This window comes from Bos javanicus, chromosome 5 (assembly GCF_032452875.1).
Source record: "Bos javanicus breed banteng chromosome 5, ARS-OSU_banteng_1.0, whole genome shotgun sequence".
Lineage (NCBI taxonomy): Eukaryota > Metazoa > Chordata > Mammalia > Artiodactyla > Bovidae > Bos > Bos javanicus.
Window position 1 is genome coordinate 61,507,367 of NC_083872.1, and position 17,237 is coordinate 61,524,603.

A 17,237-nucleotide genomic window follows, 5' to 3' on the forward strand; every position below is an offset into this window, starting at 1 on the left:
GCAAACTCTGGGGATCTCCCCTCTGTCCCCTGTGTTCTAAAGTTGCATGGTGCACCTTGGTGTGGGTATTGTTCTGGATCCTTAGGATGCCTCTTTCAATATATGAAGTTTATTCTTTGGTTCATGTAGATTTTTTTCTTTTATAATTCACTCCCTCTAATGATCTCTGCAATTTTTGGAATTTCTGTTATTCAGATAGTGAGCCTATTAGATTGAGGGTTTACTTTTCTCATCTTCCCCTGACCCCACCATTTATGTTTTTAAATTTAGGTTTATTTGGGGGGAGATATATTTAACTTTATATTTCAGTAATCTTTTATTGATTAGTTGTTATGATCATATATATTTTTTTTAAATTTAAGAGTGCTTATTCTCTGTTCCATTTTAATAGCATTGTATTCTAATTTTTAGATGCAACACTGGCCTTTTTCTGTCTGAGAATATTAATTATGGTTTCATTGACATTTTCTTCTGCTCTCTGTCCTGTATCTGATTCTCCAAGTCCCTTTATTACATTAGTTCTGGTCTCTACCTTTCATTTCATGTCTAGTGACCCTTGGCTCTTCACTCATGTTTGAGAAAATGAGAATCATATTTAGTCAGGCTTATGGACTTTTGGCCTCACTGCAGTGTAGCTGAGCTAGCAATTTCATTGGAGGATCCTGAAATGTTAGATCTTAAGTTCTCTTCTCTTCATCTGGTAAATTTTCCCAAAGAGGATCTCCTAGATTCCTGCTTGGTTTTCTACATTCTGGGTAGGGGCTAGAGTGGGATAAAGGGATGCCTCTTGTTCAGAATACGGACTTGCACTTATCAATGTTTTCAATTCAGCATTTCATTCCTGGACTAATGTCCTTCCTGAGCATATATCTTCTTTTTCTAAAATTTTTAATTGGAGGATAACTGTTTTACAATATTGTATTGGTTTCTGCCATACATCAACATGAATCAGCCATAAATATACATATGTCTCCCCGCTCTTGAACCTCCCTCCCACACCATTCCACCCCTCTAGGCTGTCACAGAGAACCTGATTTGAGCTCCCTGCATCACAGAGCAAATTCCTACTGGCTATCTATTTTACATATGGTAATTTGTATGTTTCAGTGCTACTGTCTCAATTCATCCCATCCTCAGCTTCCCTCACTGTGTCCACAACTCTGTTCCCTATGTCTGCATCTCGTAGATCTTCTCTGATTTAACCTCAACAGTGAAAGAAGTTTGGGCAGCGTAGAAGAGGCAGAAAAGGAGGAAGGGAGTCTCCTGGTTGCAAGAGCTCAGAGAAGGGATGGGAGGGAGATTATTCCTGAGGTTGTTGGGGTTCTTGGTCATGCTTGTCATCGGCAGCCCCTCTGAGGCCAGGTGGGACACCACCTTTCCTCTCTGCTGACTCAGCTATGCTCTTCCAGGTGCTTTCACAGTGTTGCTTCCATCTCTCATCTACTTCATTTTCTCTTTTGCTTCTGTCTTTGTGAATTTATGACTTTAAGAAATTTTTTTTATTATTAATTCATATTGGGAGACTGCAGGATCTTAGTTCCCTGACCCCTCATAGGGATTGAACCTATGCCACCTGGGGTGGAAGTGCAGAATTCTAACCACTGGACTGCCAGGGAATTTCCCACATCCCTTTACTCTTACTTTAGTTTGACTTGAGAGGAACCAGAGATAAATGAATGCACTTAATTAGTCAATTTTGATTATCAACTCTGGGGTGCAGCGTTCTTATATCTAAAATGAAGGACTTAGAGCGGACCACCTCTAAGTTTCTCTGAATCTCAAATTCTATAAATTCATTATAAAGAGGTGCCGTAGAGTATAGGCCTGACTCTAAGAACTGTCAAGAGGTCAAACATTAGGTAAATTACTAAAGCATGAGTCATTAGGAGACGTTTCATCTTAGAGGTGGGGGCTGAAAAATTGTGTGTGGATTGCACGCACAAAGAGAAGAAGAAGGGAATCGCCTGAGTGCACAAAAGTAGCCAAGACCACTGATGGGGAAAGGGGCATTTTGAGAAGGAACAGGAAACCAAGTTGGATATTTACCAGGTATATATTAGACTTGTTGCAGAGGACCTTCAAAGGCTAAATTTTAAACTTAACTGCAGTAAGAAATGTCAGTCTTTAAAAATAATATAATCTTAGTACCAACTAGCATTTATTTTCATCTCATAACCTTTGCACAATTCTTGTTCATATCATTTCTCTTTAAAGGGAATTGGGGGGAAAAGCCTCATTTTTTCTCTTTCAAAGAAAAGCCATTTAAAGTATAATGACATTGTTTTGAGAGCCAATGCTGTAGTTTTTGAGGTGGAGTGTAATTTTGATGTCACATTTGAGATGTCTTTTCATTTACAGGTTTTATTGTTGTATGCATATAATATGAAGCCCCTGAATATTTCTGATGTTGCATCTGCTGCTTGCAACTGTGTGTACGTAGGCTCTTTCTGGGTTCCACTAAAAAGGCAAGTAAAGATGGATTATCTGCAATTCTAACCCTCTTTGCTGATATTTTCATAAGGTTGGCTGTTTCAGTAATATACAAGGTAAATCCAGGAGAACTTCTGGAAGACATTTTTGGAAGAATCTTCCTTTTACTTAGAGAAGTATGATATTTCAGTGGTTAAGAGCATGAACTCTGACTTCAGTCTTCTTTGGTTCACATGCCAGTGTGGCCTTCCCTATCTTAGTATCCTTGACCAGGCTACTTAACTTCTGTGTGCCTCAGTCTCTTTATCAATAAAATAAGAATAATAATAGGACCTAGTATTGCTGGAGTATGTGTTGGAGTATTGTCCTAGTATTGTGGGGCTTCCCTGGTGTCTCAGAAGGTTAAGAATTCGCCTGCAATGTGGGAGACCTGGGTTTGATCCCTGGGTTGGGAAGATCCCCTGGAGGAGGGCAGGGCAGCCCACTCCAGGATCCTTGCCTGGAGAATCCCCATGGATAGAGGAGCCTGGTGGACTGCAGTCCATGGGGTCCAGAGAGTCGGACACAACTGAGCAACTAAGCACAACAAATTGGAGTAACAGTTCTAGTACTTCATTAACAGATCACAGGGAGTACAAAGATGTTGTCTGTAGTTTTGCCTGTAGTTTAGGGTGTGTTTTAAAAATAACTTAATGTGACTCTGTATTAAGTTGTAATTAAGCCCAAACTCCATCCCCATCCCAGCCTCATCCTTCCCTCTCTGCCCAGTCCTATATGTTGGCCAATCCTATCTGTTCCCCCATCAGAAGTCTCTGCATCAGCCACATTGTTTACCTCCCTCTTCATCCAACAGTGGATGGAGACTCTTAACTTTCGCTCATGCCTGGGTTCTGTCTCTTCTGATTTCACCTTATTCAGTTCCTTGTTTGTTTTCTTTTTTTTTTTTTCTTTGCTTAGTTAATTTAGTTGTGATTCCACTATTTGTTACTATTGTGACCTTAAGCCTAACCCATTCCATTTTCTTATTTCTGAGATGGAAATAATACTCTGCCTACTTTTGGGGGTTATTGTTGGGATCAAGTCAGACAGGATATGCATATGTGTTGCATGCATGTATAATATATGCATATACTTTGTAAAACCAAAAGCACTGAGCAGATGTCAAGTTTCTTCACGGCCTCCTACACCTGTCAGCCTCAGCTCCTCCCCCTATTCACCACCTACTAAGTGCTCAGTGAACAGAGACTTGGTGCTTTTCCATCCTTCTGAGGAGAGTCTGGTTCCTGCTTCCTGATTTCCATTTGGAAAGACTTCCTGGCCTCACCATGAAAGGGAATAAAACAAGAGATGTTTCAAGAACTGGCATACTTTTAATTATTCAGTCAACTTTCTTTTCCTTTTTTTTTTCGGTGAAATGGCAGAAAATCTTAGACATAAGACTGTGCTAGCACCACTAAGCCACAACACTGGGAAATCATGCTCCTACCTTTGTTGTCGTTCAGTCACTAAGTCATGCCCAATTCTGCTCTTACCTTGTACATCCAAAAGGTAGCAGGATTTATTTTTAGAACTGCGTGATGAAAAAGATTATAATTTCTGCAGAACAGAATGTAATGAAACTGACAGGATTCTTTTTTTAAAAAAAAAACTACAAAATGCTCTTGATTTTGGTGTGTTTATGATCAAGTTTAGTAGACTAAAGTTAGGGACATGTCCCTGTTACTGAGGCTCTTATCGGGGAAGGTAACTGACAAATGTTCATCTGATTCATCCCTTGGTGATACAGTGAAAATAGACTATTTCTCTCACCCCGGGTGGAGTTCCTTGCGTTCCTATGGGGGTCAAGATAAGGGCAGTCTATAGGGAGTTGCTCTTGTTAACCATCCTTTAGAAGGCAAAGTAAGAGGATGCTGTGGAAAACTGGGGAATTGATGTTCCTGCATTTGTTCCTGATGTCATTTTGGTTTTTTGCATCGTCTACTTCTTTTACATAAAAATTTACCTCCATCCCTGGATAGAGACCTGTGGATCCATGCACATTTATGCACGCACCTGTTCTCTGCATACCTGGATCCTAGAGTCACTGGGAGCCCTGCAGGTGGCTGTTTGCTTCCTTTCCCTGTTTCATTGCTTTTCCAGCTTCTGACCTCATTGACTAGTTAACTCCTGCCTTTGACACCTCCACAAGTCACTGGACTGTGACTCCAGAAGCTTTCTGGCCTCAGTGTAATTACCACTCTGTCCTCTTCCCTCAGCCTTGGCTTTTGCTTTTTCTTCTTTCTTGATTCTTCTCCCTAACCCCCACTCCCCACATGATACACGTCACTGTGTGGGCTCCTTGATTGGTCTCTTAGAGCCATGGCTGACTTGTCCTAATTCTTAGCTTCAGACCAGCCAGCCAATTGGAGATGGTACTGAGTTTAAGCAGGAGTGGATCTTTTGTCACTACCTAGTGTTTCTTTGCCCAAGTAGATATTTATTTCCTTAATTTTCATCTTAAGCAATATTTTGGCTGTCTACATTCCTTTTCTCACTATGCCTTTGTGCTTATGCTGCTGTGCTTAGTCATACCCATTTCCTTGCAACCCCATGGACTATAGCCCACCAGGTTCCTCTGTCCATGGAATTTTCCAGGCAAGAATACTGGAGTGGTTGCCATTTCCTCCTCCAGGGAATCTCTATTATGCCTTTGCAAGTTTATAATTATAAATCAGGGTATATAACTAAATCATAAACATCATACAGACAAGAATCACATCTCTTGGCTCATGTCTCTTGAATGAAGGAATAATTGAATGAGTGATGTTTGTGGGGGTGGGGGACGGTTGCCAGAAATCTAAGTGTTAAATAACTAAGGATTTATTTTACACATATTATTGATTCTGGGAATAAATGAATGCCTTTCTTTTAAAATAAAATGCATATGTGTTTATTATTTTTAGAGTTATTTCAGTTCATGAGAAACTATCTAATCTTACGCAAATTGCTGAAATATCATTGCCAACAACTCCTAAAGTTACTTCAAATGAAAATTTACATGAAGTAGAGGAAACAGAAGAGAAATCAATTGATGCAGAAATGGAAGTAAGTTAATGGAAAATTATATTGCAGGATGGATGCCATTATCCATAATCATTTAAATTATTTTTTACTTTGTCAGAGAAGAACGAAACGTAGATAACATTATCTACGTAACTAAACGTAGATCATGTGGTTCTTCTGGCCTTTACTTTCTCTACTTAGAGAACCAAATATGACCCAACTTTTGGACACATAAGTAATGTTTTCTTCAAAGCTCTTCTGATACTAAGAATCAGATGGTAATGAAAACAAAGCCAACCAAGAGAAATTATTCAGATATCACCATGGCTCCTAAGAAACAATGCTCTATAGCTTTATAATGTTACTTTTAATTTTTCACTCTAAGTCTAATATTTGAGCATTTTTATTATGCAAATAATATGTGAAGAAAAATTAGAAAATATAGATAAGCATGTATCTTTCAGACTTTTTCTGCACATCTGTATTTTTCTAACTAGAAAAAAAGGCATATTATATTAACGTTATAGTGTGTTATTCATCTGATTACAGAGTTGAATGGTTTTGTGATGGAGTTCATGTTTTGGAGGAAAGGGTTATTTCTCTTTTATTCCTTCTGTGTTCTAAACCTGTTGAAAAATGCGACACAGGAAATGGATACTGTATATGGAGATGTCAAAACATCAGCATCATTGCTGATAAAACTGATTAGCAAACATGGCACTGGATCTATGGCCAAATAAGCTTATCACCATTCCACCCCTGAATTAGCCAGACTTGCCCACCTAGTTACACAGTTATCTAGCATACTTGTGTGACCATAGGATTTCCACCACTCCCCTCCTGCCCCTGGAAGGCTGACCACATGGAGGAGCAGAGAATAATAGTCCTGTAGGCAGGGTGCCTCCAAAAATGTAAGCAAAGATTGCTTTGATGGGGCTGAGCCTAGCACACTCTGTTGCTTTTCTCAGACTCATCAGTCAAATAAGTGACTCTGCTCTCCTGGCTAGGTCTGAAAGGAGCTACAAGTGTCCCTCCTTCTCAGGAGTGGAGTGGGAGTTCCTAATCCTCTATGGAAAAATGAGAGAAGCAGAGAATGCGTGTCCTCCCCTAACCACTTGCTCTTTGAATTTCCATTTGTACATTCCTCCAGTTTCTTGAGATATGTGTTCCCTAGTTACTGCAGCAACTTTTTTTGAAAAAAAAAAAAAAAGATGAAATAGATGGACAAGGTTTAAATGAAAGGGACAGTCTCCTGCCCAACATGTCCACAACCTGCAGTCCTGCAAGCAGTCCACTTGCAGCTCTTTCATCTGTTCCTTTTGTTATTTAGTTCCAAGTCTATAAATAATTTGCAGAATCAGTTGCGAAAAACAAGGCAACCAATACAACTTCAAATCCAAGTGAGTCCACTGGGCTCCACGGCTCCCCACACCAGCCTCCAGGCTAGCAGAGCACCCATTCTCTGGAGCATCTCCAGGCACTGGGCTGCGGCGAAGAAAGGGAGCACAGCATAGCCTGGTTCTGCAGGTTTACATCATGTCACTTCCTTTCACATGTCATTGGATGAATAATTCACAAGCCATGCCAACAATTCTGCTACCAACTTGGCAAGAGGAAAGCCGGAATAATTATGAATAATGCTACTGAGAGCCAAAAATAATTAGTTTTCTCCTTTGATGTATCAATTCCATATAGTATCTCTTGATTTTACTATTATGTGTAAGGACTTGAATCCCTTATACTTCTCAACTGTTCCTTTCCCTTTCCTTTCTAAATATTGTTATATCACAGAATTTAATTAAGCCAGCATTCAGTGTTTACATTATTATAACCCTCTAAACAGTGTTCACAGTTTAGAGGGTACTGTGGTTATTTTCCTTTCCTGTAGAAGGTTTGATTGTTCCTCTATCTGTCTTTTTTCTTAGCTTCTCTCTGATCATTACATGAGGTCTGTCATGTTCATCCATAAACTTTTTTACCCAAGCATAAATAGTTATGTCTCAACTCTTCTTTCCCTTCCTGGAGGCCCCTCTCTGACTCTGGTTAAGGACTGGTCACCCCCAATGCCGGTAGCACACCTCTAATTCTGGGACTTCCCTCTGCTGCTTTTCTGTTTGAATTCCCAGCCACTTGGGTCCCATATCTGTTTGACTTCTCTGTTAGCTTTTAGGATCTTTTGTTTATTTTTGAGCTGCTGAATCTTTTTTTAAATCACTTTTTGCTAGTTTGATATTTAATTGGTTACCAATAAGAAAACATTTTTAATTCTCAAAGAGTATGATTGGTATGGGCTCACTTTGTTTTCTTGTTTACCTCATCACACCAATTATGGGAAAGTGCAAAATCTAGCAACTCTCCTGATCTTCAGAATATACACGTGGGTGTTTTTTGGTCTAAATTTACCAGTGACGTGAATGAGTGCATTTTTCCCTGTTGTGAAAGCACCAGTCCCGTAAGAGGATTATCAGGCAAGAACAGTTAGTCTTTGCAAAGAAACAACTTTCCAGAGTTTGTATCACCTGTGCTCCGTGCCTACATTTATCATAGAACTGATAGCTTAGAATTTTAGTTGCACATCCTTTACAGGTCCCCAAATGTTATGGCACAAATTACCAGATGTTTAACGATAGTAATACTATCCTGAGAACTTACAATAAATCTCCTGGTAGATCAGATACCTCAAGCTCATGAGATTCATATACGTAATTCTTTTCCTAAAGTGCATTGTTGCCCTTTCACATCTGTTTTCAAGAACTCATTTTTAAACTTCTTTCATAAATCTCTTACAATCATAGTTTTTTAGTCATAGACCAAACTTAACAGGTTGCTGTCCCTGAGCCATAACCTAGACTACTCTTTGCTGAAATTGTCTTTGAATCCATTATTAGATAGTTCGTAAAAGGAAAGTGATTGTGTTTCTCCTGAACCCATTTGTCTTCCCAGCTGACATTGTCTGAGACAGGAGTTTGAGTGTCCATAGAGTAAACATTCTAGGTTGTGCCCTGCCACTCAGCTTTATACCAAGGGTTAGTCGCCTAACCTTCCCTGGGACTAGTTTTCTCCTTGTCTCTAGCCATGATCTTTTCACTCAGATACCATTGAGATGAAGAGATGGCTCCTTGATGAGAATGAGTCATCAGAATTTCCCTGGGAGTCAGATGTCGGTATCAAGCTCATCCCCATGAGCCCAGCTCCTGAGTCAAGAAGTTGACTATGAATACAAACAAATTAGGAATAAACAGGGAAAGTGGGGGCATTTGGCAGGCAGAGGGGAGAATCCAGATGACCCACCTTGCCTGAGTCAAGCTTTGCATCTTGCTTTCATGTCCTGACTAGAGTGATATATATGAGTGGCTCAGTTCTTGAGGAAAATAAACTCCTTTCAGTCCTGATGTTCTCCTCTGTATTTTTGAGTTTGTTTTATTCTCCAACTTAAAAATGTTTCTTCAACTTTAATTAGGGCATTGTGAAATGTGTTCCAGTTCTGGTTGGTATTTATATATGCAGGAATGTCACAAAGTGAGGAAAAAACTAATATTTTTAGTGTAGGTGAATTAGCAAACAAATTAATTCACAACATTTGAAAGTTGTGAAATATAACATTTTCTTTTTTTCCAATATCCTAACCAACATGTAAGGGAAAAAAGCACCTAGGTTCTGAGTTATATCAAATACATTCCATTGACTAAAATCTGCTGGTTCGTTGTCATGACAACCTTCAGTTGGAGCTAATTAGAATTTAACTAGGACACTTGAAGAGATCGATTCTGGTTGGGAATTGGACAGGATTTCATAACCTCTGTAATCTAATATATTTACTTCTATCACAGTATAGATTTTTGCTGGGTTGTTAAACATAAAGGTTCAGAAAATGTGCCTTTGGTTGATATGGAGGTAGTGCATCTTGTTGATGTGGGAGGTAGTGCATCTTGTTATGTTTCTCATTCCCTTCCTTTTTTCTTTTTTTCTTTTTTCCCCTCCAAATCCCTATGGTCTGGAATAAGCCAAAAACTTGAGAACACAGATATTAATTTAAGATGTTTTGGGAGGGCTACAGAGCAGGTGTTCCAGTCACTTCTGGCTTGAAAACATGTCCTTCTTCCAAAATGAACAACCCTGGCTCTGAATCACTGGGTTATTTTAACCTGTCATTCTTCGCTTTATGGGGTATCTTCAGAGCCTATCAGGTGCTTTAAAGCATAGGAAAGACACAAACCATTCTGATTTTAAGACAGAAACACCTTTTTGGAATGATAACAACATAGTAATACAAAAAGCCTAAAATATATTTACCAGGTCACCTAAAATGAGTTTAGTAAACATGTGTGGGACACCTGATTGTATAAGGTAATTAAAGTTAGTTAACATATCCCAAATATCAAAGTACTATGAAAACATAGAACAAAATACAAAGCATTAGCATGAATTAACACATTATTTTTGAGAGACTGGTATGTGCAAAAATTTTCTAGGCTGGAGGAGATAAGAACATACTGAAATCAGTACAATTAAGTCCCTGTCAGGAGGAGCTTAATCACTGGCTGAGTATGGTCATACGTACCCAGATGTTCATAATGAGCCCAGCTGCCTGGTGGCCCTTAGCAAGAAAAGTCTGCCATTCAAAGAAACATAAATTTAATATTCAAAACAGTTGAAAATACATCTAAATCTTCATGGAGCTTCTCATAAGAACATCTGAGAGGGAATCCTTTCATCATATACAGCATAACTTCTTTTAAATCTCCTTCTCCCAACTGTCTTGTTCTTCGTGCCTCCCTGGCTTCCATGGCTGCTCTCTAACCTCTGAACCTTTCCCTCCAGCCCAGGTGGTGCTAGTGGTAAATAATCTACCTGCTAATGCTGGAGATGGAAGAAATGTGGGTTCAATCCCTGGTTTGGGAAGATCCCCTGGAGTAGGAAATGGCAACCCACTCCAGTATTCTTGCCTGGAAAATATCATGAACAGAGGAGCCTGGCTGCAGTCCATGGGGTTGCAAAGAGCTGGACATGACTGAGCAACTAAGCATGTACTCCCTCCAACTGAGTCTGCATGGAGTGTTTTGCCTCCTCTCAACTTCCCACTCTGGCTCAGCTCTTGATTATTGAAGTTGCCTTGTCTCTCTGACACCTTCCCGTTTTCCTGTTTCCTCCATTCTGAGTGCTACACTTACACAAAAGGGCAAGGTTGCTAGAATCCTTCTCAGTGGGGGGACTGTTGATGGCAACTATTCTGATTTATCATTTAAACAAATCTCATTCACATAGGGTTGTGTGTGTGTGTGTGTTTAAAGAGAAAGCTGAACTAGACTTTGTGCTTCAGTAACTCAGGCAGCATTCTATTAGCCTGTAGACTGAAATAAAGACCATGTTTCTTTAAACCCCCAAATACCCTGTGCCCCCTTACTATTGCATATTGTTTTGGCCATTATCTCTTTCTGTGTCTCTTCCTCTCTCTTGACTTTGAGTTCCTTTGCTCGGGGGTCTGCTCCATCTTTCGATGTTCAGTACCTCACCCGGTAACTGACACGTAGTGCCTCTTCAGTAGTTGCTCATGAAACTTCTCACTGGAGACCTGTGGAGAGCGCCTACTCCTGACCAAGGATCCAGCAGGAGACGACATGTGAAGTCATGGGGCTGGACGTTTTATCAGGGTGTCAGGGGTGCAGGGTGAATGTAGGACCCTGGGAAAGCAGGGCTGGTGAGGGGTGGGGGTTGGAGAAAGTGTGGCCAGCACCCAGAAGAGCATCCCCTGACCCATCCTGAGATTTGCTAAGATAACCCGGACGGCATGTGGAGGAGGGATGTGGGAAGCAAGAGTTTGGAGGAAGGAAAGCAATTTAGAATGTTTTTTTTTTTTTTTTTCTGTTCATAAAACTGATGAATGACCACGGGAACTTCAAAGTCAAAATGTTGGCTCTGTTAGTTTTGTAGTAACTCAGAGGCCCACCACTCATAGAATCAACAGATGCTCCTTCTTAAGGGGGAAATGGCAAATATTGAGCAAGAGACCGTCTGTGCCCTCCCGGCCCCCCTTGCCAACTGCAGCATCCCTCTGGCAGCCTTCCCAGGAATTGATGAGCTTGGTGCTTCTCTTGTCTTCATTTCTAGGCAGAAAGGTCACAGGAGGTCCCTCACAGCCCAGCAGCGAATCAGCCAGTTTCTGACACGTTTAAGTGGTCTACCTGAAATAACACCAAAGAAATAGAGTGTTGTTGAGGCAAAATTTCTGTTCACTGTGTGTTGAGACAGACCATGGAAGGCATTTATCAGGAAACATGGTGTCTCCATCTGTTATGTGAAATGTTTAATGATACAGACAGTGTCGTTTTGCTTGATAGCTCTTGATGAAATCATGACAGCGGCCCATCACAGCTATTATTGCAACCTTTTGTATAAAAAGAAAACATACTTTAACCGGTCCTAAGAACTCAATTAGAAACATAGAAATAGGGACAAGTAAGAATATGTAAGAACACACTCTGGGATGTATGTTGCCCCATCTAGTAGAGGGGACGAGACTGCAAAGTTCACCATAGAGACCTGGTGACCCCCGATGAGTGCTGGATGTCCTGCTGCCTTCCATCCTTTCTGGTCCCATGAACACTGCCCTACTTCTGGTCATGATCGCTTCCTGCCCAATTTGAGAAGCCTCCTAGCTAATTTCATTCTCTTTTTTCTTCCTAGTCTAGTTAACCTTTAAACAGTGGCCAGATGGCCAGAATTATTAATATTTTCTTAAAGCAATCATTATCCCCTCAGTCCAGTGCCTCTCAATTTCCTAAGCAACAAAACCCAAATTCCTTACATTTACATGTCCTGTTATAAGTATACCTCTCAGTCTTATTCCTCACCACTCTTACCACCAAGCTTCCAATACACTTCCGTGGTAAAGACCATGCCAGGCTCTTTATGTTCCTTGAGTATCTGCTGTTACATTGCTTACATGGCTCCCTCCATCCTTGTCCCCATCCTCTGCCAGCTACTACTTCCTCATGTCTCAGTTCCCTTTCTCCAGGAAATGTTCCCTGTTCCATATACATATTTCTCTCTCTCCCATCTCTAGGCTCTTATAACGTGTCATAGCTACCCATTTTCTGACCATGCTCTACTTGGCATATTATTTAGTCAAGTATGAATCTATTTTTTTTCAGCTCTTATACACTTGGTGAGGATGGGGTCTGTTTCTTTATCTTTGTGCTCCACAGTGCCTAGTAGAATGCCTCAGATATATTTGTTAAAGTGAATAGAATTAGCTATAGCTTTGGAACTCCAAATTTTGATCTTTTCTATGTTTCTGCATTTGTTAAAACTTTAATATGAGTTCAATTGTTTCTTTATTTTAAGGCTTTTAGCCAGCCTTGGTGAGTGTTAATTTAAAAATGAATGCACTTTGATCATTTTCATATTTCTGGATGTTAGTACATGTACATATTAATACTACTGAAATAAAAGAAAATTGTTGAAAGATGTGAGCAACACTGTGAGATAAGCATAGTTTATCTCTGACAGTCTTATGATCATGACTCCTTTAGTTGTAAGTAAAGAACAACTATCAGTACTTACACTAACCCAAAGGAAATAGGTTTGATAAGGAGGCAGTGTTTGGCAGGGCATAGTCAGTAAGCTCTTGCATAACCAAGGACCAGGGACAAAATACAGTGGACCCCACAGAAAATGAAACTTGGAGAGTCAGGAGCCAAGAGTGCACACAGACCTACCGGGGCATAAGTTCTCCTTTATCTCTGTTTCCTCCTCTTACTCATTATACGTCTAGTCCATGGGCTGCCTTCTCCAACTCCTGTTGGGACCTCTCAGCTCATGCAGCCAGTACTGCTGATAGCGCTCTTCTGTTGTCTTTCCTTATGTAAAAATCACAATGATGGAGAATCTGATTGGTTGATCTTTCTTGGGTCCAGTGTCCATTCAGAAACACAGCTGTGGCCATACAGTAGGAGCTGCAGCAGTGTCTTCAACAATGGACTGAGGACGATACTGACTCTTCCTCTTTTTAAAAAATACTTATTGTATTGGTTTTGCCGTACATCAACATGAATCCACCAGGGGTGTACACGTGTTCCCAATCCTGAACCCCCCTCCCGCCTCCCTCCCCATACCATCCCTCTGGGTCATCCCAGTGCACCAGCCCCAAGCTTCCTCTATCCTGCATTGAACCTGGACTGGCGATTTGTTTCTTATATGATATTATACATGTTTCAATGCCATTCTCCTAAATTATCCCACCCTCACCCTCTCCCACAGAGTCCAAAAAACTGTTCTATACATGTGTGTCTCTTGCTGTCTCACACACAGGGTTATTGTTACCATCTTTCTAAATTCCATATATATGTTAGTGTACTGTATTGGTGTTTTTCTTTCTGGCTTACTAGCCTCTAATTAAAATAAATAAATTTAAATTAAAGAAAATAAAAATAAAAATATCCAAACAAAAAAATACTTATTTATTTGTCCTTGCCAGGTCTTAGCTGCAGCACATGGGACTTCACAACTAAGAGTTCACGTGCCACAGCTGAAAGATTCTACGTGCCACCACTCTCTTCCTCTTTATTTACACTTTCCAGTTTGTTTTTTTTTTTGTCAATTCCCAACTGTTCATCTTTTCTTAAATACTTTCTGAGATCCAACCCTCTTTATTCCAGGGCTCTCTTCTCAGAAGAAAAGTGGTCTTCCAAAATCTTATTTTGGTGTAAATTCCTTTACCTGTACCTCTGTAACATATGAATTTTAGTGGTGAATTTGCAGGAAAAAAATCCTAAAATAGTTTATTATTCATCATTAAATCTTATATTTTGTGGCTATTCTGTATCTTTCAAGTAACCATAATTACTTTAAAGATTGTGACCTCTGAATATCTCTAAATTTCATCCTGGGAATTAGGGTTAGAGAATGATGTAGCAAAAGACAAATGAGACAAATAATTTGTAACTAAAATACCCAGTATTTTACCAATAAGATCAACCTCACTATGTTGTCTTTTATTTCTAGAACATGATTATTGTCTGTTGCAATGAAATAGTATCTTTGTTTTTGGGTGATGAAATGGCAACTCCACTATCTGAGGTATGTATCTCTTTTAAAACTATATCTGATTCTCTCACAAGTATGTTGTTGCTATGGAAATGGAAATGCAGAAAACATCTATTATGAAAGTATCAAGGGCCTAACCCTCCTTAATTAATGTGAAAAAAGTGATAAACATGAATTTATAACAGCATGTTATTTTGGTTAGACATATTTTTTGTTAGAAAATAGTACAGAAAATTGTGAAGAGGATAATCTTAAAATCATCTCAAACCCTCCAGAGAATAACCACTATTAACATTTTGGAGAATATCTTACATATTTTTCATATATAATTAGACTTTAGAATTTTTACATCAATGAGATCATTCTGCACACACATTTTTAAACTTTTTTTTTATTCAGCAATAGTGTTAATGGAGATATTTTTTGTGAAAAGTCTACCCTGTTCAATTTAATGCCTACATAATAGTTTCTTTTGTGTATTGTCATGTCAGGCTTTATTTATATAATTAGATCCTTATTCATGGATCTTGAAGTTGATGGATTCTAGTACATACTTATTTCACCCTTCTGCATTACCCATCCTCCACGTTAATTGTTAAGAATAGGATTTTAGAGTAAAAAGCATATACCCGTGGTCCCTGATTTACAGTGATTCAACTTTTGATTTTTTAACTTTACAATATTGTGAAAGCAATACCTATTCAATAGAAACTGTACTTCGAATTTTGAAATTTGAACTTTTCCCAGGCTAGTGACAATGCAGTCTGATACTTGTAATGCTGGGCAACAGCAGTGAGCCATAGCTCCCATCAACCACATGATCCCAAGAGGAAAGAATCCACACATGTAACAACCATTCTCTTTTTAACTTTCAGTACAGTACGCAATAAATGTGCATAATAAGTATGCATAAGCTGCTGCTAAGTCACTTCAGTCATGTCTGACTCTGTGCGACCCCAGAGACGGCAGCCCACCAGGCTCCCCCGTCCCTGGGATTCTCCAGGCAAGAACACTGGAGTGGGTTGCCATTTCCTTCTCCAATGCATGAAAGTGAAAAGTGAAAGTGAAGTCTCTCAGTCGTGTCCGACTCCTAGCGACCCCACGGACTGCAGCCTACCAGGCTCCTCCATCCATGGGATTTGCCAGGCAAGAATACTGGAGTGGGGTGCCATTGCCTTCTCCATGCATAAGCTGCTGCTGCTAAGTCACTTCAGTCGTGTCCGACTCTGTGCGACCCCAGAGACGGCAGCCCACCAGGTTCCCCTGTCCCTGGGAGTCTCCAGGCAAGAACACTGGAGTGGGTTGCCGTTTCCTTCTCCAGTGCATGAAAGTGAAAAGTGAAAGTGAAGTCGCTCAGTCGTGTCCGACCCTCAGAGACCACATGGACTGCAGCCTTCTAGGCTCCTCTGTCCATGGGATTTTCCAGGCAAGAGTACTGGAGCTACTCAACACTTTATTGTAAAGTTGGCTTTGTTTTAGATGACCGTGTCCCACTACGGGCTAATGTATGTGTTTTGAGCACTTTTAAGGTGTGTGCTAGGCTAAGCTCTGATGTTTGGTAAGTTAGGTATATTAAGGATATTTTTGACTTGAAATATTTTCAACCCACGATGAGTTTATCCATTTATTGTTTCTGTTCAGTTGGTCAGTCGTGTCTGACTCTTTTCAACCCCATGGACTGCAGCACGCCAGGCTTCCCTGTCCTTCACCAGTTCCTGGAGTTTGCTCAACTCAACTGCATTGAGTCAGTGGTGCTATCCACCCAACTTATCCTTTGCCTTGTCCAACTTGTCCAACTTCTCCCTCCTGCCTTCAGTCTTTCCCAGCATCAGGGTCTTTTCTAATGAGTCAGCTCTTCGCATCAGGTGGCCAAACTATTGGAGCTTCAGCTTCAGCATCAGTCCTTCCAACCAATATTCAGGATTGATTTCCTTTCAGTCAGTTCAGTCACTCAGTCGTGTCTGACTCTTTGTGACCCCATGAACTGCAGCACGCCAGGCCTCCCTGTCCATCACCAACTCCCAGAGTCCATCCAATCCCATGTCCATTGAGTCGGTGATGCCATCCAACCATCTCATCCTCTGTCGTCCCCGTCTCCTCTTGCCCCCAATCTTTCCCAGCATCAGGGTCTTTTCAAATGACTCAGCTCTTTGAATCATATTTCCTTTAGGATTGACTGGTCTGATCTCTTTACAGATCCACTTATTGACCCATTTATTGGGACATCACAAAGAGTTGGACACTTTTCACAACCCCTCCCTAAATCAAGAAAGATCTGTATACACCTTATTGTGGTTAACCATATATAATATAAAATTTATAATTTTAATCATTTCTAAAGTGTATATATCAGTGGCATTAAGTACATTCAAAATATTGTGCAAACATCTCCTCCATCCATCTCCACAGATTTTTCACCATCCCAGTTAGAAACTTTGTACCCATTAAATAATAACTCTCATTTCCTCTCCTCCCCAAGTTCCTGATAACCTCTATTCTACTATTTGCCTGTTCTGAATATTACATATAAATGGAATCATACAATATTGGTTTTTTGTGGCTAGCTTACTTCATTTGGACTTCCCAGGTAGCGCTAGTGGTAGAGAATCTGCCTGCGAATGCAGGAGACTTAGAGATGCAGGTTCAATCCTTGGGATGGGAAGATCCCCTGGAATAGAAAGTGACAACCCATTTCAGTATTTTTGCTTGGAGAATCCCAT

At 40.2% G+C, this 17,237-nt stretch overlaps 1 protein-coding gene across 9 annotated transcripts in view; it reads left to right on the forward strand.

The window, feature by feature from the left end:
• The window catches only part of CFAP54 (cilia and flagella associated protein 54), a 300,763-nt gene that overhangs the window by 263,297 nt on the left and 20,229 nt on the right, over positions 1-17,237 (forward strand). For 7 of the 9 annotated variants that reach the window (XM_061416972.1, XM_061416973.1, XM_061416970.1 and 4 more), the window contains 3 exons: positions 2,359-2,465; positions 5,373-5,514; positions 14,476-14,550. In XM_061416972.1, coding sequence (XP_061272956.1) covers positions 2,359-2,465; positions 5,373-5,514; positions 14,476-14,550 — 324 coding nt within the window. Of the gene's footprint in view, positions 1-2,358; positions 2,466-5,372; positions 5,515-14,475; positions 14,551-17,237 lie in introns of those variants that run through there. The other 2 variants (XM_061416971.1, XM_061416977.1) reach the window with 2 other exon arrangements.